Source organism: Macaca thibetana, chromosome 5, assembly GCF_024542745.1.
Source record: "Macaca thibetana thibetana isolate TM-01 chromosome 5, ASM2454274v1, whole genome shotgun sequence".
NCBI lineage: Eukaryota > Metazoa > Chordata > Mammalia > Primates > Cercopithecidae > Macaca > Macaca thibetana.
In genome coordinates this window covers 161,608,314-161,633,391 of record NC_065582.1, presented here as the reverse complement: position 1 = coordinate 161,633,391, position 25,078 = coordinate 161,608,314, and the positions used below count along the sequence as shown (strand labels likewise).

The 25,078-nt window shown below is 40.0% G+C and overlaps 1 protein-coding gene across 3 annotated transcripts in view; it reads left to right on the top strand.

The window, feature by feature from the left end:
- Positions 1 to 25,078, top strand: part of ZCCHC4 (zinc finger CCHC-type containing 4) — a 56,502-nt gene that overhangs the window by 4,037 nt on the left and 27,387 nt on the right. For 2 of the 3 annotated variants that reach the window (XM_050790701.1, XM_050790703.1), the window contains exons 4-5: positions 15,561 to 15,836; positions 16,285 to 16,365. In XM_050790701.1, coding sequence (XP_050646658.1) covers positions 15,561 to 15,836; positions 16,285 to 16,365 — 357 coding nt within the window. The remainder of the gene's footprint in view (positions 1 to 15,560; positions 15,837 to 16,284; positions 16,366 to 25,078) is intronic. The other variant, XM_050790702.1, reaches the window with a different exon arrangement.

Sequence of the window (25,078 nt, the reverse complement as noted above, 5' to 3'; positions counted from 1 at the left end):
GATCAGAATCCATTATCAGATCCATTGTCATGAAGATTTGCTGTGATGTTTCTTTTTTGAAATACTAAACCAAACTTGAAAAATCTCTAAACATCTATTTTTAAAAATCTACATTGTTGAAATGTTTTATTGGGTGGATTAGAGTCATAGATTTACTTTTTCAACAAACTTGTGAAAAGAATTTGTCTCTCACCGGTGTCACTGGCATTATACAGTAAGTGCTGGGAGAAGCTCCTTAAAAAGCCTCTTGTCTAGGTTACTGATGACAAATAGGTTTTCACTTTTATGGCAGCTCCTTCATTTTACCTGGGCTGCTGTGTTCAGAAAGATTGTGAGGCCTCATTTAGACTAAGCACAGAGGAGTACTGGGGTCTATTTATATTTTTCCTGAGCTGTTTAGTAGTAGATTTTAAAGTCCTTTGATACAGGAGGCATTTCTCAAGATAATTTGATTACCCCTTAACTACAGTGGTTAATCAGAGATGTCTGTGTATTTACTGTATGGGAATTCAGTCATCACCCAGAACATCTTGAAAAGGGAATTAAAGAAAATCAAGGCCAGGCGCGGTGGCTCACACCTGTAATCCCAGCACTTTGGGAGGCTGAGGTGGGTGGATCACTTGAGGTCAGGAGTTCAAGACCAGCCTAGCCAACATGGTGAAATCCCATCTCCAGTGGAATTACAAAACATAGCCAGGCGTAGTGGCAGGCGCCTGTAATCCCAGCTACTTGGGAGGCTGATGCAGGAGAATCGCTTGAACCTGGGAGGCAGAGGCTGCAGTGAGCCAAGATCATGCTACTACACTCCAGCCTAGGTGACAGAGTGAGACCCTGTCTCAAAAAAAAAAAGAAAAGAAAAGAAAATGGAGCACTACTGTGAGGCTGGCGCTGTGCTGCTAGGTGTTTTACATGAGATATTATTTAGTCCTGCAGAGGTGGTTTACTTAGATGAGAAAATTGAGGCTTGTAGGAGTTATACTTTATCACGTTCAGTCTATGAGAAGTACTAAGCTGTGATTCATCTTATGCCTGATTCTAAAAGGTTATTTTTAAATGTAAAAGCAGATAGTAATATATGATGCATAGCGATTTAATTTGAGGATATGTAAGGAGAGAAAAGGTAAGGACTTATGTAGAGATCTATCATAATGATTATTGAGAGAAAATAGAGTATTGAAGATGGAGAAAGTAGAAACACATGGCCCGTAGTTTCTTCCTTTGAAGTCATCACCTTGGTCATTTTGTATTATTTCCTTCTGGCTTCTTTTCCTATGCCAGGTTTGTTTGTGGCCATAATGTATACATAGTTTTGTATTCTGTCCTTAACACTTTTATCTGATAAGCATGTTTCTATTAGAAGGATATTGGTGATTTAATTAAACTCTGTAAGAAAATCTAAGTGATCTTATTTCTATGCATAGTAAAATTTTAGTTTGGAGCTAAACCACTGTTCTTTTTTTTTTTTCACCTTTTTTTTTTTTTTTTCTGAGAGAGAGTTTCACTCTTGTCACCCAGGCTAGAGTGCAGTGGCGCGATCTTGGCTCACTGCCACCTCTACCTCCTGGGTTCAAGTGATTCTCCTGTCTCAAGCCTCTGAGTAGCTGGGATTACAGGCACCTGCCACCATGCCCAGCTAATTTTTATATTTTTAGTAGAGACGAGGTTTTACCATGTTGGCCAGGCTGGTGTCAGACTCCTGACCTCAGGTGATCTGCCCATCTTGGCCTCCCAAAGTGCTGGGATTATAGGCATGAGCCATCATGCCAGGCCTAAACCACTGTTCTTATCTTTGTAGTGCCAGAGTATGTTTTTTTGATAAAAAATTGAAATTCATATTTTATATTAATTAGAACATAAAAACTGGGTAAAATAAGAATTATTAAAGAATTTCCAAAAGGTTATTTTTTGGGGGGGCCATAATTTCATCTTTTATCTAGTGCTAATTCTTGCCAGCATGTCTCAATAAAATGCTTTTCAATATCTTAAACCATCTGTGACCCATTACCTTGGATTTTGTTGCCAGAAGTCTCCAAACAACCATCTATCCACCTAGTCAGTCATTCACTCATTCATTCATTCAGCAGGTATTTATTGAAGGCTCAAATAACATTTAAAATGCTAGTAATGGGTGGAGATATATAGATAAAGATTATTTAGTATAAAGTAAGGTGCGTTAAGTATCCACAGTATTCGTAGAAAAGGCTAAGTGCTTTGGAAGTCAGATGTCTTAGGGGTAACTTGTGGCTTAGGTGATCAATACAGAGTAAGGAGAGGGCATCTGAGCAGGTTTTGGAAGATGGGTAGAAATTTAATATCATTGATTTCACTGTATCACTTTGTAATCAATGTTCCTATGCTTTATTATATGCTTTCTATGGAGCAGTTTGAAATCAGTCATTCTTCTGAAAATATTCAGTGTCTTAAGATAAAGAGTCCTATTATGACTTTGGCTTTTTGAAATCAAAGGCATAGTAAATAATCTATTCTCTTTGTCTTCAGCTTGAGACTAGCAGTTCATTCTTACGTGTGAATAGACCTAAGGATGATGTACTATTGCTTGAGAGTGTAATTATTTTCTAATGTGGATAATTTAATTTTGTATAACTCATTTATAAGTTAGCTTATTAAACAACTATTATATTTGAAAATATTAAACTGCATTTGAACTTTGTGCTGATTCTTAAAAAAATTGTACATATTCTATAAAGCAAAATTTTCATGTTTTTGTGTGGTTACAATAGCTTTTCATTGACTAATTTATTTTTAAAATCATTCGTAAGGACTTACGGTAGCTAGCAAGATAAATTGACCTGGTAGCTGATTTTTATTACGGGACTGGTGGCGCTGCACAGATTTCTAGGTTTACAGAATAGGATTTGATTTTCATTTTTCTAATCTCACTCTTTGAATCATGCTTTATGGTTCATATGTGTTCAGTTGACATATTTACATTTCCTGCCTGAGATTTGCTTTGTTTTATAGTTTTTAGCTGCCTGTTATGCTCTGAAATGTGTTATTATGTTTATTATATAGTATGTTTGCACCCTTGTTGTGACCTATGAAGTCTCAGGGAAGATATTTAAATGCTAAAATCAGCATTAATTTATGTGCATCCAAATAGTTTTGTTTCGTTGATATTTGGTTATTTTTTTTCAGATCTCATTTAAACTGAGATTTTCAAAGTCTGCTATTAGAGAAATGCCATAAACATAATTTGTGTACTCCAGGAAAGGCAAATGGAACATCAAATGGAGATCAATAAAAATGACATTTCAAAATGCTAGCCTGCAATTTGTGAATCATGCTGAGCCATGCAGCAGAATGAATTTCCCTCCCCTTGGGGAATGTGTTGTAAATACGAATAAGCGGGGAGAGCTGAGTAATCTTGAGCGCTTCACATTCTCATGTTCTGTCTACCAAACTTTTAGAAGGCCGTATGTCTGAATGTTAAATTTAAGGCATGATAGTTGCTGATTATGTTGTGATTTTGAGTAGAGAGAAATATGCACAAGATCTCAGTTTATCTTTTATCAAGAAAAGGTTAATAAACTAGCAGTGAAGCTTTCTGAAGGGCAGTTTGGAAATATGTAAAGGAAAGAGGTAATTGACAAAGCACAAAGATGTATCATGTAAGTGGAGGTTCATTTGCAGTGTTCTTCTGTTCCTTCTTTTAAAAATGATTAAACTCAGCTCCTCATGGTGAGTGAATCATCTCCACATCAGCCCCTCATTGCTTTGAACTTTTGACCATATTTGAGTAACAAAACCCGATACAACTTCCTCTACTTGTGGTATTTTCCTTTCTTAGGTCCTCTAAAGGCCTTAATTATTGTTGTTATTCTTTCAACCAGGAATATTTTTTCTTTCTTTTCTCTCTCTGTCTCTTTCTTTCTTTCTCTCTCCCTCTCTCTCTCTTGCTCACTCTCTTTCACTCTTGCTGCCGCTCTTTCTTCCTTTCCTTTTCTTTCTTTCTCTTCTTTCCTTTTCTTTCTTTTTTTTGGAGACAGAGTTTCATCTGTTGCCCAGGCAGGAGTGCAGTGGTGCATTCATAGCTCATTGTAGCTTCAAACTTTTGGGATCAAGGGGTCTTCCTGGCTAATTTGTTTGTTTGTTTGCTTGTCTGAGATGGAGTCTTCATCTGTCGCCTAGGCTGGAGTGCAGTGGCGTGATCTTGGCTCACTGCAACCTCTGCTTCTGGGGTTCAAGCGACTCTCTTGCCTCAGCCTCCGGAGTAGCTGGGATTACAGGTGCCCACTGCCATGCCCAGCTAATTTTTGTATTTTTAGTAGAGACAGGGTTTCACCATGTTGGCCAGGCTGACCTGGCCTCAAGTGATCTACCCGCCTCAGCCTCCAAAAGTACTGGGATTATAGGTGTGAGCCACTGCGCCCAGCTCTGGGTAATGTTTTAAAATATTTTAGAGTTGGGGGTCTCAATATATTGCCCAAGATGATCTGGAACTCCTGGACTCAAGTGATCCTCCTGCCTCAGCCTCCCGGGTAGCTGGGATTATAGGTGTGAGCCACAGTACCTGGCCAAGGGATATTTACTTCTCTGATATCAAATGTATGTCCTGTTGCTCTGTTCTGGTGGCTGACTGAATGTACATGATGTGTTTCAGTAATGAATCACAGGGTGATGGCAATTAACTCTCCACCCGTAGTTCCAGCCATGCACAACACTTGCCTGAAGACATGACAGCTTCAAGAGCAAGGACCAAGTTTTCACGAGTTCTGAACTACATCTTGGCCTCTGTCTGGCTAACAGCAATTATAAATCTTATCTCCATATTGCAGATGCTAAAATATGAAAAAATATATACCTTAGAAATGATGACATAGGGTGGTTGGATTTTGCTTTGTGATGCAGGCTGACAGGCTCTCTTTTTATTTATTTGTTTGTTTTTGAGATAGGGTCTTGCTCTCTCACGCAGGCTGGAATGCAGTGGCATGATCATGGCTCACTGTACAAAGATGTACAACTATCACAATCTATTTCCAGAACATTTTCATCACCTCTAAAGGAAACCTCATGCCTGTCAGCAGTTACTCCCATTTCCCCACTCCCCACCCCAACCTCTAGAAACCACTATTCTACTTTCTGTCTCAGTGGATTTGCCTATTCTAAACGTTTCATATAAACAGAATCATACGATAGCCACATATCATTTTTGATTTAACCTTTTTTTAATTTATAAAAGACTTCTGTTCAAAAACCACTGAATCGTACACTTTATTTTTTTTTATTTTTTTGAGACAGAGCCTCACTGTGTCACCCAGGCTGGAGTACAGTGGCGTCGTGATCTTGGATCACTGTAACCTTCGCCTCCCGGGTTCAAGAGATTCTCGTGTCTCAACCTCCCAAGTAGCTGAAATTACAGGTGCACACCACCACGCCCGGCTAATTTTTGTATTTTTAGTAGAGATGGGGTTTTGCCATGTTGGTCAGGCTTGTCTTGAACTCCTGGCCTCAAGCGATCCACCCACCTTAGTCTCCCAAAGTGCTGGGATTACAGGCATGAACCACTGCACCTGACCTGAATTGTCCACTTTGAAAGGGTGAATTATATGGTACATGAATTGTATCTCTGTTTAAAAAATCTATATGTGGTAGGAGAATCAAATCATTCTATGAGAGCGCATTTTGCAAAGAACAATCAACACTCCTGTTTCTACCTCTGCATTTCTCCTTCTCCAGTAGCAACTATAGTCGCCTCTTAAGGCTAATTCTTTGCCTCACATCAAAAGGCAGATAATGTTTGGTTTTTCACTTTTTGTGATATTAAGATTAATCACGTGTTCAGGTATTAGCCAGCGATGAAGCATCCATTACAAAGCTCCCCATAAGCCCTTTGCCTAATGATTTTAGTGGTAACTGATGATCATTGCCCAGAGGTTGTAAAGGGTTTTGGAATCTTGTCATTGTTTATGCATTCATTAGCTGTAATTCTTCTGTAAAAAAGAACTTGGTTTCATCAACTGTTAGCGTTGATGTGGGAAAGGAAAGATAAATGTTTCATCCTTCCCCTCCTTTTTAACTAGTTGTTAGAAAAATGATTCGGTACTGCAGCAACTTCCAAAGTTGATTAATCAGGATCATTTTTTTAAAAATATCACTATGAAAACATGTATTTTTAAAATTTGGTGTTTTGTAGTTCTTTGAGATTATTACTGTTTGTGATATAGCACTTTTGGAATTTGATTTAATTTTCACAATATTATGGGGGTTGTATGTAGGGTGACTGTAGAATTCAAATCCAGACCTAGATACTTTTTGAGACTGGAGGGGAAGGAGGCAATAACCAGATGGAACTCCAGGATGGAAGATGTCAACTGGGACTGTCCCGGGCAACCAGGGATGTGTGGTCACCCTAGTGATATGGGGATTGTTAGCGGAAAATTCACTTTTCCCCCAACATTTTTACCTTTACTAAGGTACGATACTTTACATATAATAAGTTGCACATATTTAAAATGTACCATTTGATGAATTTTGACATATACAACTGCCTGTGAAATCATCACCACAGTCAAGATAATGAACATACTATTTATTACCTTCAGAAGTTTCTGCCTGCCCCCCTATTCTATATCCCTGCACCCCTAGGGTCCCCAGACATCCACTGATCTGCTTTCTGTCACTATAGATTAGTCTGCATCTTCTATAAGTTTATATAAAGGTAATCATACAGTAGGTACAGTATGTCTGTTTTTTTTTTTTTTTTTTTTTTTTTTTTGAGACGGAATCTCACTGTGTTGCCAGGCTGGAGTGCAGTGGTACGATCTCAGCTCACTGCAGTCTCTGCCTCCAGGGTTCAAGCAATTCTCCTGCCTCAGCCTCCCGAGTAGCTGGGACTACAGGTGCACGCCATGCCCAGCTAATTTTTTTTTTTTTTTTTGTATTTTAGTGGAGACGGGGTTTCACCATGTTGGCCAGGATGGTCTCTATCTCCTGACCTCATGATCTGCCCGTCTCGGCCTCCCAAAGTGCTGGGATTACAGGCGTGAGCCACTGTGCCTGGCCAGTATGTAACGTATGTACTGTTTTTTAAGGGCAGGTGCATTCATTTATTTAGCATAAATATTTTTGATATTCATCCATGTTGATGTGTTTGTCAACAGTTCATTCCTTTATTCATGAATAATGTTCCACTGCATGGATATTTCCATTCACCTGTTTGTAGGCGTGTAAGTTTCCTCCAGCTACTGACTCTTAGAAAAAAGCTGCTATGAACATTTATGTATGTGTCTTTGTATGGACTCATGCTTTTATTTCTCTTGGGTAAATACTAGGAACAGAGTGGCTGGATCATATGGTGGATATACGTTTAATTTTTCCAAAACGGCCAAACTTCTCCAAAGTGGCTGCACCGTTTTGCATTCCTATCAGCAATGTAGGAGGAATCAGATTTTTTCCTGTCTCCTACAACACTTGTTATTATCTGTCCTTTTAATTGTAGCCATCGTGAAGTGATATTGCATTGTGATTTTAATTTGTGTTGATGGCATAGAGCATCTTTTTATGTGCTTATTGACTATTTTTGTATTCTCTTTGGAGAAATGTCTATTCCGTTCCTTTGCTATTTTTGAGTTGGGCTAATTGTCTTTTTATTGTTGAGTTATTCCTTATATATTGTGGATACAGTCCTTTAGCTGACATATAATTTGCAAATATTTTCTACCATTCTTGGGTCATCTTTTCATTCTCTCTTTTTTTGGCAGCATTGCCATCTCGGCTCACTGCAACCTCCGCCTCCCGAGTTCAAGTGATTCTCGTGCCTCAGCCTCCTGTGTGACTGGGATTACAGGCATGTGCCACCACACCCAGCTAATTTTTTTTTTTAGTAGAGATGGTGTTTCACCATGTTGGCCGGGCTGATTTTGAACTCCTGACCTCAAGTGCTCTGCCTGCCTCAGCCTCCCAAAGTGCTAGGATTATAGGCGTGAGCCACTGTGCTGTCTTTTCAGTTTCTTAATGGTGTCCTTTGCTGTGCAAAAGTTTAAAATTTTTTATTAAGTTCAATTTATTTATCTTTTGTCACTTGAGTATCTTTTGAAGAAAAAAATTTTAAGTCATGACGAAGTTCAGTTTATTGATTCTTACACTTTGTGCTTGAGTCTTATTTAAGAAATCTTTGCCAAACCCAGTCATTATTATTTTCTAATATGTTTTCTTTAAAGTTTTCTAGTTTTAGGTCTTAGAGTTAGGTCTATGATCTATTCGGGGTTCTTTTCTTTTATATGAAGTGAGGTAAGAGTCAAGGTTCATTGCTTTGCCTATGGCTTTCAAACTTTTCCAGCACCTTATCTGCTGTGGGATTAGAGTGAAAAAAAACACAAAAAACAAAAAACTTTGCCAGCACCATTTGTTGATAGTATTATCCTTTCCTCGCTGAATTGATTTTGCACCTTCATTAGTTTTCCTGTTGCTGCTGGGAAACTTATCACAAGCTTAGTGGTTTACAACAACATAGATTTATTTTTCCAGTTCTGGCCCAATGTCCAAAATCAACTAAAGCAGGTTAAAGTGAAGCTGTTGGTGGGGCTCGTTCCTTTTGAAGACTCTGAGGGGAGAATTCATTTCTTGCTTTTTCTAGCATCCGGGGCCACCTACATCTTTTGGCTGTGGCCCCTTGCTCCGTTTTCATAGCACAACACTCCAGTCTCTGCTTCTGTCACCACGTCATCTTCTCCCTCATTCCACTGCCTTTTGCTTATAAGGACCCTTGTAATTATGTTGAGTCTACCCAGATGACCCAGGATAATCTCCACATGTTAAGATTCGTGAGTTCATGACATCTGTAAATTCTCTTTGGTCCTATACATGTATTCACAGGTTCCATATTGTCTTTGGTAGGATGTGGGGAGTGAGGGGGCATCATTCAGCTTACTGCAGCACCTTTCTCAAAAATCAGTTGACTTTATATGTGGGTTTTTTTCTGGACTATTTTCTTCCCTCGACCTATAGGTATATCTTTACATAAATACCATATTGTCTTGATTACTGTGACTTTATAATGTCTTCTTGAAATAGGGTAGTGTAAGTCTTTTCACTTTGTCCATTGTTTTCAAAGTTGTTTAGGCTATTCTAGGTCCTTTTTATTTTCATATTCATTTTTTGAATGAGGTTTTTAGTTTCTACAAAACATCCTGCTGTGATTTTGATTGAGAGTGTGTTGATTTTATAGATACATTTGGGGAGCATTGACATCTTAATAATATTGAGTTTTCTAGTCTGTGACTGTGGTGTATCTCTTCAGTTACTAAGTCATCTTTAATTTTTCTTGGTGATGTTTTGTAATTTTCAGTGTACTACGGTTACACATTTTTGTCAGATTTATCACGAAGTATTTCGTGTATTTTAATACAGTTATAAATTTTTTTAAAATTTCAGTTTCTAATTGTCTATTGCTAGTCTCTAACAATACAGTTGATTTTATATATTGATCTTTTATTTAGAAGTTTTGATAAGCTTACTTACTAGTTCTAGCAGGCTTTTTGAAGATTTCCTTAGGATTTTATACATGTATGATCATGTTGTCTGTGAATAAGTAAGTTTTAATGTTTCCTTTCCAATTTATGTCTTTTGTTTTTTTATCTTGTCTTATCAAACTGGCTAGAAACCCTTAGTCAATGTTGAGTAGAAGGCTGATAGCAGACATCTTTGCTTTGTCCCCATCTTGGGGAAATGCATTCAGTCTTTCAGCTGTATGGTATTAGTAATAGGTTTTCTTAGATGCCCTCTATCAGCTTGTAGAAGTTCCCCTCTATTCCTAGTTTTTTGAGAATGTCCCTCCCTCCCTCTATCTCTCCCTCCCTCCCTCCCTCCTTCCCTCCTTCTCTTCCTGTCTGTTTTTTCTTTCTTTTCTTTCTTTTTATCTGTCTCGCTCTGTCACCCAGATTGAAGTGCAGTGGGACAATCATGGCTCACTGTAGCTTCTACCTCCTGGGTTCAAGTGATCCTCCCACCTCAGCCTCCCCAGTAGCTGGGACTATCAGTGCGTACTACCACACCCAGCTAATTTCTTTACTTTTTGAAGAGATGAGGATCTTACTGTGTTGCCCAGGCAGGTCTCAAACTCCTGGGCTCAAGCAGTCCTCCTGACTCAGGCTTCCCAGAGTGCTGAGATTATAGGCATGAACCACCATACCTAGCCTGAGGATCTTTATCATCAGTGGGTGTTTGATTTTGTCAAGTGCTTTTTTGGGGGGGCACCTAATGAAATTATCTTTTTTTCAAAAAAACCTGTTAATATGAATTACATTGATTGAATTCAAACTTTTAAACAACCTTGCTTTGCTAGGATAAACTATATTTGGTCATGATGTAATAACCTTTTTATATATTGCTGGTTTTGATTTGCTAACATTTTGTTAATAATTTTTGAGTTTGTGTTCATGAGGCATGTTTGTCTGTAGTTTTCTTGTATTTTTTCCCCTGGTTTTGGTATTGGGATAATGGTGGCCTCATGAAATGAATTGGGAAGTGTTCTCCAGTTTTTTGAAAGAATTTGCATAGAATTGGTATTGATCCAATGTCATCTTGCTTGTATTGTTTTCAGTGAGAAGCCTGATGTCATTTTTATCTTTATCTCTGTTCCTCTGTACATAATCTATCTTTTTTTCTTCCCCCAAGATGGAGTCTCACTCTGTCTCCCAGGCTAGAGTGCAGTGGTGCGATCTTGGCTCACTGCCACCCCTGCCTCCCGAGTTCAAGCAATTCTCTTGCCTTGGCCTCCTGAGTAGCTGGGATCATAGGCACCCACCACTATGCCCAGCTAATTTTTGTATTTTTCGTAGAGAAGGGGTTTCGCCATGTTGGCCAGGCTGGTCTCGAATTCCTGACCTCAAGTGATCCACCCACCTCAGCCTCCCAAAGTGTTGGGATTACAGGCTTGAGCCACCGTGCTCAGTCCACAATCTATCTTTTTTCCTCTGGTTTCTCTTTATCATTGTTTGTTTGTTTAGAGAAAGGATCTTGCTCTGTCACCCAGGCTGGAGTGCTTTGGCGCAATCACGGCTCACTGCAGCCTTGACCTCCTAGGCTCAAGCAGTCCCCCCACCTCAGCCTCCTGAGCAGCTGCAACTACAGGCGCTTGCCATCACACCTGGCTAATTTTTGTATTTTTTGTAGAGACAGGGTCTTGCCACATTTCCCATGCTGGTCTCGAACTCCTGGGCTCAAGCGATCCTCTCACCTTGGCCTCCCAAAGTGTTAGGATTACAGGTGTAAGCCACTGCATCTGGCCTATCATTGATTTTAAATAATTCTGGCGAGGTGCAGTGGTTCATGCCTATAATTCCAAGACTTTTGGAGGCCAAAGCAAGTGGGTCACTTGAGCCCAGGAGCTTAGACCAGCCTGGACAACATGGCAAAACCCTGTCTCTACAAAAAATACAAAAATTAGCCAGGTGTGGTGGCAAGCACCTGTAGTTGCAGCTGCTGAGGAGGCCGAGTGGGATGACCGCTTGAGCCTGGGAGGTCAAGGTTGCAGTGAGCTGTGATCACACCACTGTACTCCAGCCTGGGTGACAGAATGAGACTCTGTCTCAAAAAAATGAAAATAAATAAATAATTTTATTATGATGTGTCTTGTAGTTTTCCTTCATGTTTCTTGTACTGTGGTTCTCCAAGCTTCGTGGATCTTTTGATGTAATTTTGAAAGTTATCATTTATTATATTTTCAAAATCCACCCTCCCCTTTATTTTGAGGGCTTCATTTCCACATATTTAGGCCCCTCAGTTTTTCATTTTATATCTTTCTGAGGCCGTGCCTTCAAGGTCACAAAGCTTTTCTCTTTAGCCCCTGAACTACTGTTATTCCCATGTAGGGTTTTTTTTTTTTTTTTTTCTTTTAAATAAATAATTTTAACAAACCTTTGTAGATTTGGTCTTTTTATAGTTTCCTTTTTTATTTTTTTTGAGACAGAGTCTCGCTCTGTCACCAGACTGGAGTGTAGTGGTGTGATCTCGGCCCACTGCAACCTCTTGCCTCCTGGGTTCAAGTGATTCTCCTGCTTTAGCCTCCCAAGTAGCTGGGATTACAGGGGCGTGTGCCACCATGCCCAGCTAGTTTTTGTATTTTTAGTAGAGACAGGGTTTCACCATGTTGGCCAGGATGGTCTCGATCTCTTGACCTCATGATCCACCCACCTTGGCCTCCCGTAAGTGCTGGGATTACAGGCGTGAGCCACCGCACCCGGCCGGATGTTTTTATATTTTGTATGTCTTTGCTTAACAGGCTCATGCTTTCCTGCACCTTCTTGAACACATGGAGTATAGTTACAATGAGTGGCTTTAATGTCTCTACAAATATCATCCTATGTCATTTCTGGGTTTGTTTAGACTTTTTGATTTTGATTTTTTAATTTTTTATTTTTTTGAGACAAAGTTTCACTCTGTCACTGAGGCTGGAGTGCAGTGGTGTGATCTCAGCTCACTGCAACCTCCGCCCCCTGTGTTGAAGTGATTTTCCTGCCTCGGCCTCCCAAGTAGCTGGAATTACAGGTGTGCTCCACCACGCCCGGCTAATTTTTGTATTTTTAGTAGAGACAGGGTTTCACTACGTTGGCCAGGCTGGTTTCAAACTCCTGACCTCAGCTGACACCGATCTCAGCCTCACAAAGTTCTGGGATTACAGATGTGAGCTACCACATCTGGCTAATTTTTTTTTTTTGCTGATCATGAGTCATGTTTTTCTGTTTCTTTGCATATCTGGTAATATTGTATTGGATACTAGTAGTGTGGAGTTTACCATGTTGTATACTGGATATTTTTAATTCCTTTATATATTTTTTATTTTGTTCTGGGACAGTTACTTGTTGTAGTTTGACGTTCTTGAGCAGGATTTAGCAAACTACTACCTGTGGCCAACTCTGGCCATGCCTTTTCCCTTGGCTGTGTTTGCTTTTGTGGTATCACTACAGAGTAGTTGTGACTGAGAGACTTTATGGCCTGCCAAGCTCAAAATATTTATTATCTGATCCTTTACAGAGAGTTTGCTGACCCTGCTTTTGAAGGCTTGTCTTTAAGCTTTTTAGGCAGGACTGAGCAACCTTTCGTGGTTCTAGGGCTAATTTTTCCTCCCTACTGAGGCAGTGCTCTTCTGAGTACTTGAGTACTTGGGTATTCTGAGGCATTTCCACGTTGGCTTGTTGGGAGACAAACCATTCTGGACCTGTGTGTGTTTTCCAGTGATGATTCCACCTGCTTCTGGCCAGTGGTTCTTTCCCTCGCCTTGGGGAGTTTCTGCACATGCGAGTGCTGCTCAGTACTCAGCCGAAGACTCGAGGGGAATCGTCAGCTAGTCTTGGAGCGTTTTTTCTCTCTCGGTGTACAGCTTTCTGCTCTCCTGTCCTCCCTGGTTATTCCCCCAGTACTCTTCCTGTGAATTCTGGCCGCCTAGTCTCCTGGAGTGCTCAGCTCTGTCTCATCAATTCCTCAGGCTGTGTGTCGGTTCCCCATCCCTGTGCCGCCGGCTCTCCGCAGGCAGGAAGCTGGGCAGCCATACCACTCACCTCTGTTCCCTTCCCTCGGGGTTCACTGTTTTGGGCTGCTAGTTGTCCGATATCTTAAAACTGCTGTTTCCATATATTTTGTCTTTTTAAAACTTCTTTTGAAGGCCAGAATGGTAAATCTGGTCTCTCTTACTCCATCATAACTGTCTGTGGAAGCTGTCAACGTTTTTTTCTTTTAGAGACAGAGCCTCACTCTGTTGCTTAGGCTAGAGTGTGGTGGCGTCATCATAGCTCACTGCAGCCTTGAACTCCTGGGCTTAAGTGATCCTCCTGCCTCTGCCTCCTAAGTAGCTGGGACTACAGGCCTGTGCCACCACACCTGGCTAATTTTTAAAATTTTTTGTAGAGATGGAGTCTCAACTATGTTGCCCAGACTGCTCTTGAGCTCCTGGTCCCAAGTGATCCTCCTGCCTCAGGCTCCCAAAGCGCTGGGATTTCAGGCATGAGCCACTGTTCCTGGCCTGTTCAACATTGTTAGTACTTAGTGATGAAAGGTAATAGTAGTAAATTCAGTGTCTCTGTTGCCGAAGTGTTTATTGGTGCTTTCCCTTGCATTTCATGTCATAGGGCCCTTTCTTTTACTGGCATTCTCACTTTGATTTGCTTAGAAGTTTCTTCTAATATCCCTCTCTTTTTTTTTCTAGTTTTAGATAAAGCTGTCAAAAGAACAGTTATTGTAGAAATAGAAACATTTAAATTACTGGCACGATAGTTTATTTCTTGCTGCAGCCATTCAGAATATCTATTTGTCACTGCCTTGGGTGCTTTGAAGTGAAACTGTGCTTAGATATAAAAAATTTAAAACTCACTTTGATTACATGTTAAGTTCACAGTTTTTACGTTGCAGTTCCTGAATTTAGTTCCATCAAAACTGTATGACTAGGCCAGGCATGATGGCTCATGCCTGTAATCCCAGCACTATGGGAGGCCGAGGCAGGTGGATCACCTGAGGTCAGGAGTTTGAGACCAGCCTGGCCAACATGGTGAAACTCTGTCTCTACTAAAAATAGAAAAATTAGCTGGATATGGTGGTGCGCGCCTGTAGTCCCAGCTACTTGGGAGGCCCAGGCAGGAGAATTGCTTGAACCTGAGAGGTGGAGGCTGCAGTGAGCCAAGATTGTGCCACTGCACTCTAGTCTGGGTGACTCCATCTCCCATCTCAAAAAGAAAGAAAAAAAATGATATGACTCTTCCCAAACTATAAGGATTGTTTAGTGCACTATTTATTTTCACCTGCTTAGTTTTAGACATTTCTGACTCTCCACGGTCCTCAATCATATTATTTATTTTTCTTTTGTTTTCTTACTCTGATATCATAGCTGGCATCACATATACAAAACCAGCAGTTTTTAAACATACTGACCATGATTATTTTCTCTCTTCAATAATCTCTAATAAAATTTAAAACGAAAGAAAAAAGAAATGGTGACTTTGAAATAGGATATAAGGGTGACTTGGAAGAAATCAAATGGGATATTCAGTGTAGTCTGTTTTAAGGCTTTGAATATTGTCTTGCTGTTTTGGAGATGAGCTTATAACTCCATCAGTACTGCTAAGAACAGAGGAGCTTTGAGAAACATCTTTTCTTTTAGGAGGTGATTTTTCTTGCTAAGTATGTCATAAGAACTTGAAGAATGATCTTAATTTCTCATTTTAAAATGACTGTCAAGTGAGCCAGACTGTTTAACAGATAAAAGTTAGAACACATGGATTTGTCAATAAATTTAAACTTGATAGTAGTTGTCATTACTACTAAGTTGTTTGAGTAATATATTATGTTCACATTTTAAACGGATATTGATCTTCATTCAGTGACTAAATTGGAGCGTCTCAATTCTTATGAAATTGCTGATGCTTTTCCTCTTTGCAAGTATGCAGCCAGACATAAATTCTAGCCAACATTCCACAGATTTCTTCCTTTCTTCTTTATGCAGTACTCTTTAGGAAGTAAGAATACTTTTTGGATGCTAAAAATAGCAAAACATGTTGTATTTACAAAATAAATTTAAAACGTATTTCTTTGTGTTTTATTTTTTCTTGAAGGTACTTGAAGTTTATTGAGTTGCCCTTGACTCAGAGAAAGTTTTGTCAAAGATGTCAGCAGTTGCTGTTACCAGATGACTGGGGGCAACATAGTGAGCATCAGGTTCTGGGTGACGTGTCCATCACCCAGTTAAGAAGGCCCAGTCAACTCCTTTATCCACTGGAAAACAAGAAGACAAATGCCCAGTATTTGTTTGCTGATCGGAGCTGTCAGTTCTTGGTAGACTTACTTTCTGCCCTTGGATTCAGAAGAGTACTGTGTGTTGGAACACCAAGGTATGTCATATGATTTTTTAAAGAATTATCTTCTCACTGCGATTGAAACTGTATGAAGATTTTATTAAGTAGTTATTTGCTCTATGCAAGGTATAGCATGAAGCATGAGTATTTAAAATGTAAAGCACGGTCCCTCTTTTAAGGAGTTTGCAACCTGTATTCCATTTGAGAAAACTCTTCATAGATTTCTTTCTGATACATGGGAGAAGATTCTTTCTGATTTAACTCCTAAATTGTTTATAATTTAGACCTCTCTGTTTCAGATAAGTTCTGCTCTTAAAAGAATGTTTGCAAAATTGAAACCTTGATTATACCTGTGAAATTCTCTTCAGCGTTTCATTGAAATATCATAAATACCAGAAGAACATTGATGGTTTTGTTGTTTGTTTGCTTATTATCTATGACATTTGTAATTTCTTATTACATTTGCTTTCACTAATTGCTTTAGGTTACATGAGCTGATCAGGTTGACAGCATCAGGTGACAAGAAGTCTAACATTAAAAGCCTTTTATTGGATATTGATTTTCGGTAGGTTTACAAAATACAGTATTTCCTTTCATTGTCTCCTGTTTCTTTTTAATGCTTTTCTGTTTTTAATTGTTTATACTCTGTTACAACTCTTTACATTTGGAAGTAGTAATTTGTTATGAGGAAACTTTTTAGTCAAATAAATTCAACATGTAATCTGTATTTCAAACAGGGAGGCAGTTGATTTCTCATTTTGCTGGCGTGCTTCCTAGATTTTCTCTATGAATGTGTCTAGTTTGTCTTTGGCTTATAATCTAGAGATGAATCCCTATTGAATGAGGTTTCTTCTCATGTGTTATGTTCGAAGATAATTCTAAACTGCTTCATACTTAATCAGACTTCCAGGATTTTGTTTCATTAGATCTTTGAAGTGTGGGAACTCAGATATTTCTTTTAGTATATTTTAGTGGATGTTGTACATGTTGTCTTTTACTGAACATAGCCTGGAGTGAAGGGAGTGCTAAGTAGGGGATAGACAGGTGCCAAAGCAGAGGATTAGCCATCAGATAGACTTTGTGAGAGGGTTGGCATTAAAGGCATCTGATGATTTCTGAGTTGACACAGAGGGAGGAACAGGTCTTGAATCTCCCCTCTGGTGGTAATTTGGAAGATACAAACCTTTAACTTATAACATGGATGGTGAATACATCATCCACTGTGTCTATAATTCTCTAGATTCTCAGTTTCTGTAATTGTTTAATACCAGGAGTTCATGTTGAATTTATAAGACACAATGTTCTTAGTATTTTTAATGTGTTCTTGAAGGAATCAGGCTTTGTGTTTCCTTTTATTTAGCTCTGCTTCCTAAAAACAAAGCAGACAGATTTTTTTTTTTTTCTTTCTTAGACAAGGTCTCGCTCTGTCACCTAGGCTGGAGTACAGTGGCATGGTCATAGCCCACTGTACCCTCAAACTCCTGGGCTCAAGCGATCCTCTAGCCTCAGTCTCCCTAGTAGCTAGGACTACAGGCCAGCACTACCACACCCAGGTAATTTAAAAAAAAGAAAGGTTTGCAGATTTGGGGTCTGGAACTCCTGGCCTCAAGCAGTCCTCCTGCGTTGGCCTCCCAAAGTGTTGGGATTGTAGACATGAGCCACTGAGCACCAAACAGATTTTTAAAGTGTAAAATGTCACTTTAAAAAGTGTAGTTTGGGTAGGTGCGGTGGCTTATGCCTGTAATCCCAACACTTTGGGAGGCCAAGGCTGGCAGATCACTTGAGGTTAGGAGTACAAGACCAGCCTAGCCAACATGGTGAAACCCTATGCCAACTAAAAATAAAAAAAATTAGCTGGGCGTGGTGGCTCACGCCTGTAATCCCAGCTACTTGGGAGGGTGAGGCAGAAGAATCGCTTGAACCCGGGAGGTGGAGGTTGCAGTGAGCTGAGTTCACGAAACTGCCCTCCAGCCTGGGTGACAGAGCAAGACTCAGTCTCAAAAAAGATAATAATAATAAAAGTGTAGCCTGGCTGGGTGCAGTGGCCTATGCCTGTAATCCCAGCACTTTGAGAGGCTGAGGCAGGTGGATCACTTGAGTCCAGGAGTTCAAAACCAGCCTGGGCAACATGGTGAAAACCCATTGCTGCTAAAAATACAAAAATTAGCCGGGCGTGGTGGTACGTGCCTATAGTTCCAGCTACTCCGGAGGCTGAGGTGGGATGATTGCTTGAGCCCAGGAGGTAGAGGCTGCAGTGAGCTGACATTATGCCACTGCGTTCCAGCCTATGCAACAGAGACCCCTGTCTCAATAAAATAAAATAAAATGAAGTGGCCGGGCGCGGTGGCTCAAGCCTGTAATCCCAGCACTTTGGGAGGCCGAGGCGGGCGGATCACAAGGTCAGGAGATCGAGACCACAGTGAAACCCCGTCTCTACTAAAAAAAATACAAAAAATTAGCCGGGCGCGGTGGCGGGCGCCTGTAGTCCCAGCTACTCAGGAGGCTGAGGCAGGAGAATGGCGGGAACCCGGGAGGCGGAGCTTGCAGTGAGCCGAGATCGCGCCACTGCACTCCAGCCTGGGCAACAGCGTGAGACTCCGTCTCGAAAAAAAAAAAAAAAAAAAAAAAAAAAAAAAAAATAAAATGAAGTGTAACTTTAATAATTTATTTTCCTTTAGATTTCTGAGTCAACTCTAAGTTGTCTAACATACGCAAGCACATTACTCAGAAATTACCTATACTGTCTCATTCCTTATGAATAGGTCTGGCCTGGTAACCACTCATCCCTTGTTAACAGGACTAGCACACTTTACTAACATCTGCTTAACATGAGTGATCCTTGACAAATGATGATATAGACTTCTTAAAGATAAACTCAATTTATTTTTAATTGGGTATAATTCATTTAATAGTCACCATTTAAAAGTATATATTTCAGTGGTTTTTGTTGTAATCACTGTGTTGTGCAACCATCCCCACTGGGTACTTCTAGAACATTTCTATCACACTGAAAAGAAACCTAGAGTTCACTTCCCCTCACAAGCACTTTCTGTCTCTCTTTTCTGGATTTACCTGTTCTGCATATTTTATATAAATAGAATCATAAAATCTGTGACCTTTGTGGTTGGCTTCTTTCACTTAGCATCATGTTTTCAAGCTCACCCATGCATGTAGCGGCACTTCATGCCTCTTATGGCTGGCTGTATGATATTCCATTGTATGAGTATGCATGGAGATAGCAACTTCTTTTTTTAAATCCTGTATTTCTTTCCTAAAGTATTAAATTATTCTAAATGCATGATTTTAAAGGTAGAAGTTTAACTTTTGGGTTCTTATAATGTATTATTAATAACGGGTATTTTTGTTTGTTTGTTTGAGACGGAGTCTGGCTCTGTTGCCCAGGCTGGAGTGCAGTGGTGTGATCTCAGCTCACTGCAAGCTCCGCCTCCTGGGCTCAAGTGATTCTCCTGCCTCAGCCTCCCCAGTAGCTGGGATTACAGGTGTGCACTGCCATGCGTGGCTAATTTTTGTATTTTTAGTAGAGAGGGGATCTTACCATGTTGGCCAGGCTGATCTTGAACTCCTGACCTCTAGTGATCTACCTCCCTCGGCCTCCCAAATTGCTGGAATTATAGGTGTGAACCACTGTGCCTGGTATAGCCGGTGTTTTTTGAGTGCCTGTTATATTTCAGGCCTTGCCCTGACTCATTCCTCACATTAGCCCTGTAAGATAGATGCTATCATCATCCTCATTTTTCCAGATGAGAAAACTGAGGCATGAAGAGGTTAAATAGCTTGATCAAAATCACAGTTTATAAGTGCCCAAGCTAGAATTCAAGCCAAGGCAGTCTGGCTTCAAAAACTAAGCTATCCTTTGGAAATAACTTTGCTTTTGAACTTGTATATATGCCTTTCTCATATAGTCAGTTTCTTTCTTGTCATCCTTCCATCTCTCCCTTTCTCCCTGTATCATCCTGCCTTGTTCCACAGAGATTTTCAGATGAATCAAAACTGGTTTCTAGGTTATTTGTATTTTTAGAATAAGGCACTCAGGAATTTTTTCCTTGGAGACCTGGAAATACAATCACGTAAAAGAGAATTTATTGGTTCACATTCCTGAGGTCTGGGATATAGCAGGCTGTAGTCTAGTTGAGATAGTGAGCCTCACACAGTGTTGCTAGGGCTCCCTCTTTCTCTCTCCACCTCTCATTCTGTCTTTCTCTGTGTATTGATTTTGTTCTGCAGACAGCTTCCCTCCTACTGCCAGGGATGGTGGTGGGAAGCTTTAAGCTTATCTGCTCTTCGGCTTAACTGCCCAGTGGAAAGAGGCAGTTCTTCCTGAGAGCTCCAGCAGCCAAACTCCAGAGAGTGTTCGGATTAGCCTGGCTGGGGTCACTTGCTGATTCCAGAGCCATCACTGTGGCCTGGCAGATGGGGTACTCCAGCCAGCCTCTGACCAATCACATGGAGTCGGTTCTCCACAGGAAAAAGGTGTTCAACTTAAAGAGTAGGGATGTAGGTGCTGGAGAGACAAAAAACCAGATGTCCATAACTAAACTAGTCAAGACAACGTATACAGTTGTCAGCAGCACTCATATTCCTACCTTTGGCACTTTTACTTCAGTGAAAATGGTACAGTGTGATCTTTCTAATAGTACGGTTTTGAATTTACATTAAAAGTTATATAATGGGCTGGGCGCGGTGGCTCAAGCCTGTAATCCCAGCACTTTGGGAGGCCGGGACGGGCGGATCACGAGGTCAGGAGATCGAGACCATCCTGGCTAACCCGGTGAAACCCCGTCTCTACTAAAAAATACAAAAAACTAGCCGGGCGAGGTGGCGGGCGCCTGTAGTCCCAGCTACTCAGGAGGCTGAGGCAGGAGAATGGCGTAAACCTGGGAGGTGGAGCTTGCAGTGAGCTGAGATCCGGCCACTGCACTCCAGCCTGGGCGACAGAGCGAGACTCCGTCTCAAAAAAAAAAAACAAAAAACCAAAAAGCTATATAATGATTCTAAGTTATTAAAGACAAGCTTTTTCAAGCTAGTTTTAGTGGACTGATTTATACAGAGTAGATCTCATACTGTGTCTTCTCAAATAACTTGTTAAAATTGCAAGAATCCCTTGGTTTACTTTGGTTTTAAAAAAGGAAAAATGATCTTTAATTCTGCCATCCAAAACATTATGGGTTTTGGCTTTTTAAACCTTTTTTATGCATACAAACACTTTAAAAAGTAGATACATAACCTTGAAAACTTTTCCTGCTGGTGATATTTTAGGTATATTTCTTTTCTTTTCTTTTCTTTTTTTTTTTTGAGACAACTTCTTGCTCTGTCACCCAAGCTGGAATGCAATGGCGTGATCTCAGCTCACTGCAGCCTTGACCTCCTGGGTTCAAGCGATCCTCCTACCTTAGTCTCTCCCAAGTAGCTGGGACCACAGGCATGTGCCACCACACCCAGTTAATTTTTATATTTCTTGTAGAGATGGGGTTTCACCCTGTTGCCCAAGATAGTCTTAAACTCCTGGGCTAATGCAGTTTGCCTGCCTCAGGCTCCCAAAGTGCTGGGATTACAGGGTGTGAGTCATCATGCCCAGCCCGTTTCTTTTTTTAAAATTGAGATATATTTTACATACATAAAACAGTAGTTTTCAGTATATTCACATGGTTGTGTAACCATCACCACTATCTAATTCCACAACATTTTCATCACCTTCAAAAGAAGCACTCTCCCTGTGGGCAGTCCTTCCCCATTTGCCATGCCCCAGCCTTTGACAACCATGAATCTACTTTCTATCTGTATGGATATGCTTTGCCTATTCTAGATATTTTTTATATAAGTGGAGTAATGTACTGTGTGGCCTTTTGTGTCAGACTTCTTTCACTTAGCGTAAAGCTTTCAGGGTTCACCCATGTGGTAGCATGTATCAGTACTTCATTCCTTTTTATGACTGAATAATATTGTACTATATGGATATACCAAATTTTGTTTTTATCTTTTCATCTGTTGACGGACACTTGAGTTGCTTCCACTTTTTGGCTATTATGAATAATACTGCGATGAACATTTGTGTACAAATTCCACGTGAACATAGGTTTTCAGATCTCTTGGGTATTCGTTTGTTAGGGCTGCCATAACAAAATACCACAGACTATGTGGCTTAAACAACAGAAATTTATTCTCTCACAGTTCTGGAGGCTGGAAGTCCAAGATCAAGGTTTCAGCAGATTTGGTTTCTCCTGAGGCCTCTCTCTTTGGCATGCAGATGGCCACTGTCTCCTCATAAGGCCTCTTTGTGTGAGTATCCCTGGTGTTTCTTACTATGTCCAAATTTCCTCTTAAGGACACCACTCAGATTGGATTAAGGCTCACACTAATGGCCTCATTTTAACTTAATTACCTCTTTAAAGACTGTCTCCAAATAGCCACATTTTGAAGTACTAGTGATTAGGGCTTCAACATAAGAATTTTGCGCGTGAAACAGTTCAGCCCTTATACCTAGAAGTGGAATTGCTAGGTCATGTGGTAACTATGTTTACCTTCTTGGGGAACAGCCAAACTATTTTCCAAAGTAGGTGCATCATATTTTATTCTCACCAGGAATATATGAGGTTTCTAATTTCTCCATGTCCTTGCCAATGCTTATTATCATCCGTCTTTTTGAAGTGTGGTATCTCCTTGAGGTTTTGTTTTGGATTCCACTGGTGGCTAATAATGTTGAACATCTTTTCATGTGCTTATAGGCCATTTGTTTATCTTATTGGAGAAATATCAATCCTTTGCCCACTATTTAATTGGTTGTTTGTATTTTTGTTAAATTGTGAGAGTTCTTAATATATTCTGGATACTAGACCCTTATCAGATATATGATTTGCTAATATTTTCTCTCATCTTGTGGATTGTCTTTTCACTTGTGATGAAGTCCAGTTTTTCTTTTTTCTTCAGTTGCTTGTGTGTTAGGTGTCATATCTAAGAAAGTCTTGCCTAATCCAATAAGTATCTATACCCATGTTTTCATCAAAGAGTTTTATAATTTTTGCTTTTACACCACTTAGTCTGTTTCGAGCTTTCTTTTTTTTTTTTGAGACAGAGTCTCGCTCTGTCACCCAGGCACCCAGGCACCTAGGCTGGAGTGCAGTGGCACATCTTGACTCACTGCAACCTCTGTCTCCCAGCTTCACACCATTCTCCTGCCTCAGCCTCCCGAGTAGCTGGGACTACAAGGGCTACCACGACGCCTGGCTAATTTTTTGTATTTTTAGTAGAGACGAGGTTTTACTGTGTTAGCCAGGATGTTCTCGATCTCCTGACCTCGTGATCCACCCACCTCGGCCTCCCATAGTGCTGGAATTACAGGCGTGAGCCACTGCGCCTGGCCTGCTAATTTTTTTTTATTGTATGAGGTAGTGGTCTAACTGCTTGCATGTGGATGACTAGTTGCTTTAGCACCGTTTTTTGAAAAGACTTCTTTTCCCATTGAATTAGCTTGGTACCACAATGAAAACAAAAGGACCACAAATATATAGGTTTATTTATGGACTTTAAATTCTATTCCATTGATCTATCCCCATCCTTATGCCACTCTCACACAGTCATGATTACTGTTGCTGTATAGTAAATTTTGAAAATGAGAAGTATGAGTCTTCCTATTTTGTTCTTTTTCAAGATTGTTTTGGCTGTTCTGGGTGTCTTGCATTTCCATATGAATATTAGGATCAGCTTGTCAATTTCCAAAAAAAAAAAAAAAAAAAAAACCCAGCTGGGATTTTTACAGGGATTATATTGAATTTGTAGATTAATTTGGGGAATATTGCCATCTTAATATTAAGTTGTCCAGTCCATGAACATGAGATGTCCTTCCATTTCTTTAGGTCTTCAGTTTCTTTAAATGATATTTTGTAGTTTTCAGCATATAAGTTTTTTGCTTCTTTTATTACATTTATCTCTAGATGTTTTATTATTTTTGGTGCTATTATAATTTAAATGGTTTTCTGAATTTTATTTTGTGGTGTTTATTGCTAGTACTCTGATTTACTTTTTAAAATTGTTCAAAAATACAATTAACCCTTGAATAACATGGTTTTGGACTGCTCAGGTTCACTTACAAATGGATTTTCTTCTGCCTCTGCCACCGCTCTTCTTCTTCCTCCTCCTAAGCCTACTCATTATGAAGATGAAGACCTTTATGGTGACACACTTCCACTTAATGAATATTAAATAATATTGTCTCTTCCTTATGATGTTTTTTTAATAGAAACGGGTCTTGCTGGTTGGCCAGGTTGGTCTTAAACTCCTGACCTCAAGCAATCCTCCCACCTCGACCTTCCAAATGACTCTCCTGATAACATTTTCTTTTCTCTAGCTAACTTTATAGTAAAAATACAGTATATAAAACATATACAAAATATGTGTTAATTGACTGTTATCTGTAAGGCATCCAGTCATCATAGGCTATTAGTAGTTAAGCTTTCGGGGAGTTGATATGGTTTGGAGTAGGTATCTCATGTTGAAGTGTGATCTCCGGTGTTGGAGGTGGGCCTAGTGGGAGGTGTTTGAATCATGGGGTTGATTCCCCATGAATGGCTTGATGCTGTCTTTGTGGTAATAAGTGAGTTCTCATTCTATTAGTTCACACAAGATCTGGTTGTTTAAAGAGCTTGGCACCTCCTCCTTTCTTTCTTGCGCCTTCTCTTGCCATGTGACATGCCAGGTCTCCTTTCCCTTCCACCGTGAGTGAAAACTTCTAAGGCCTCACCAGAAGCCCAGCAGATGCTGGTGCTGCGCTTGTACAGCCTATAGAACCGTGAACCAAATAAACCTCTTTTCTTTGCAAATTACCCAATCTCAGGTATTCTTTTATAGGAATGCAAAATGGACTGACACAGAAGGTAAAAGTTATATTTGGATTTTCTGCTGTGCCCCTAACCTCTGTGTTGTTCAAAGGTTAACTATACATAAAACATAACATTTACCATAGTAGCCATCTTTAGATATACAACTTAGTAGTGTTAAGTAAATTCACGTTGTTTGCAACTGATCTCCAGAACTCCTCATCTTGCCTGATTTAATTTGAAAGATTTATATGGCCCCTTAACTATTTCACCTTTAATGCCATGCCTTTTAGTTTTCCTTTTCTTGCACCTGTAGTTGTAATGTCCTGGTCACAGTAGGGGTTAGGGGATGTGGATAAAGTTATTTTATAATGTATGGAATATATTGATACTTTTTTTTCATACTTCTAAACTTTTGCATGTGCCTTGCAAACAAAAACTGATGGT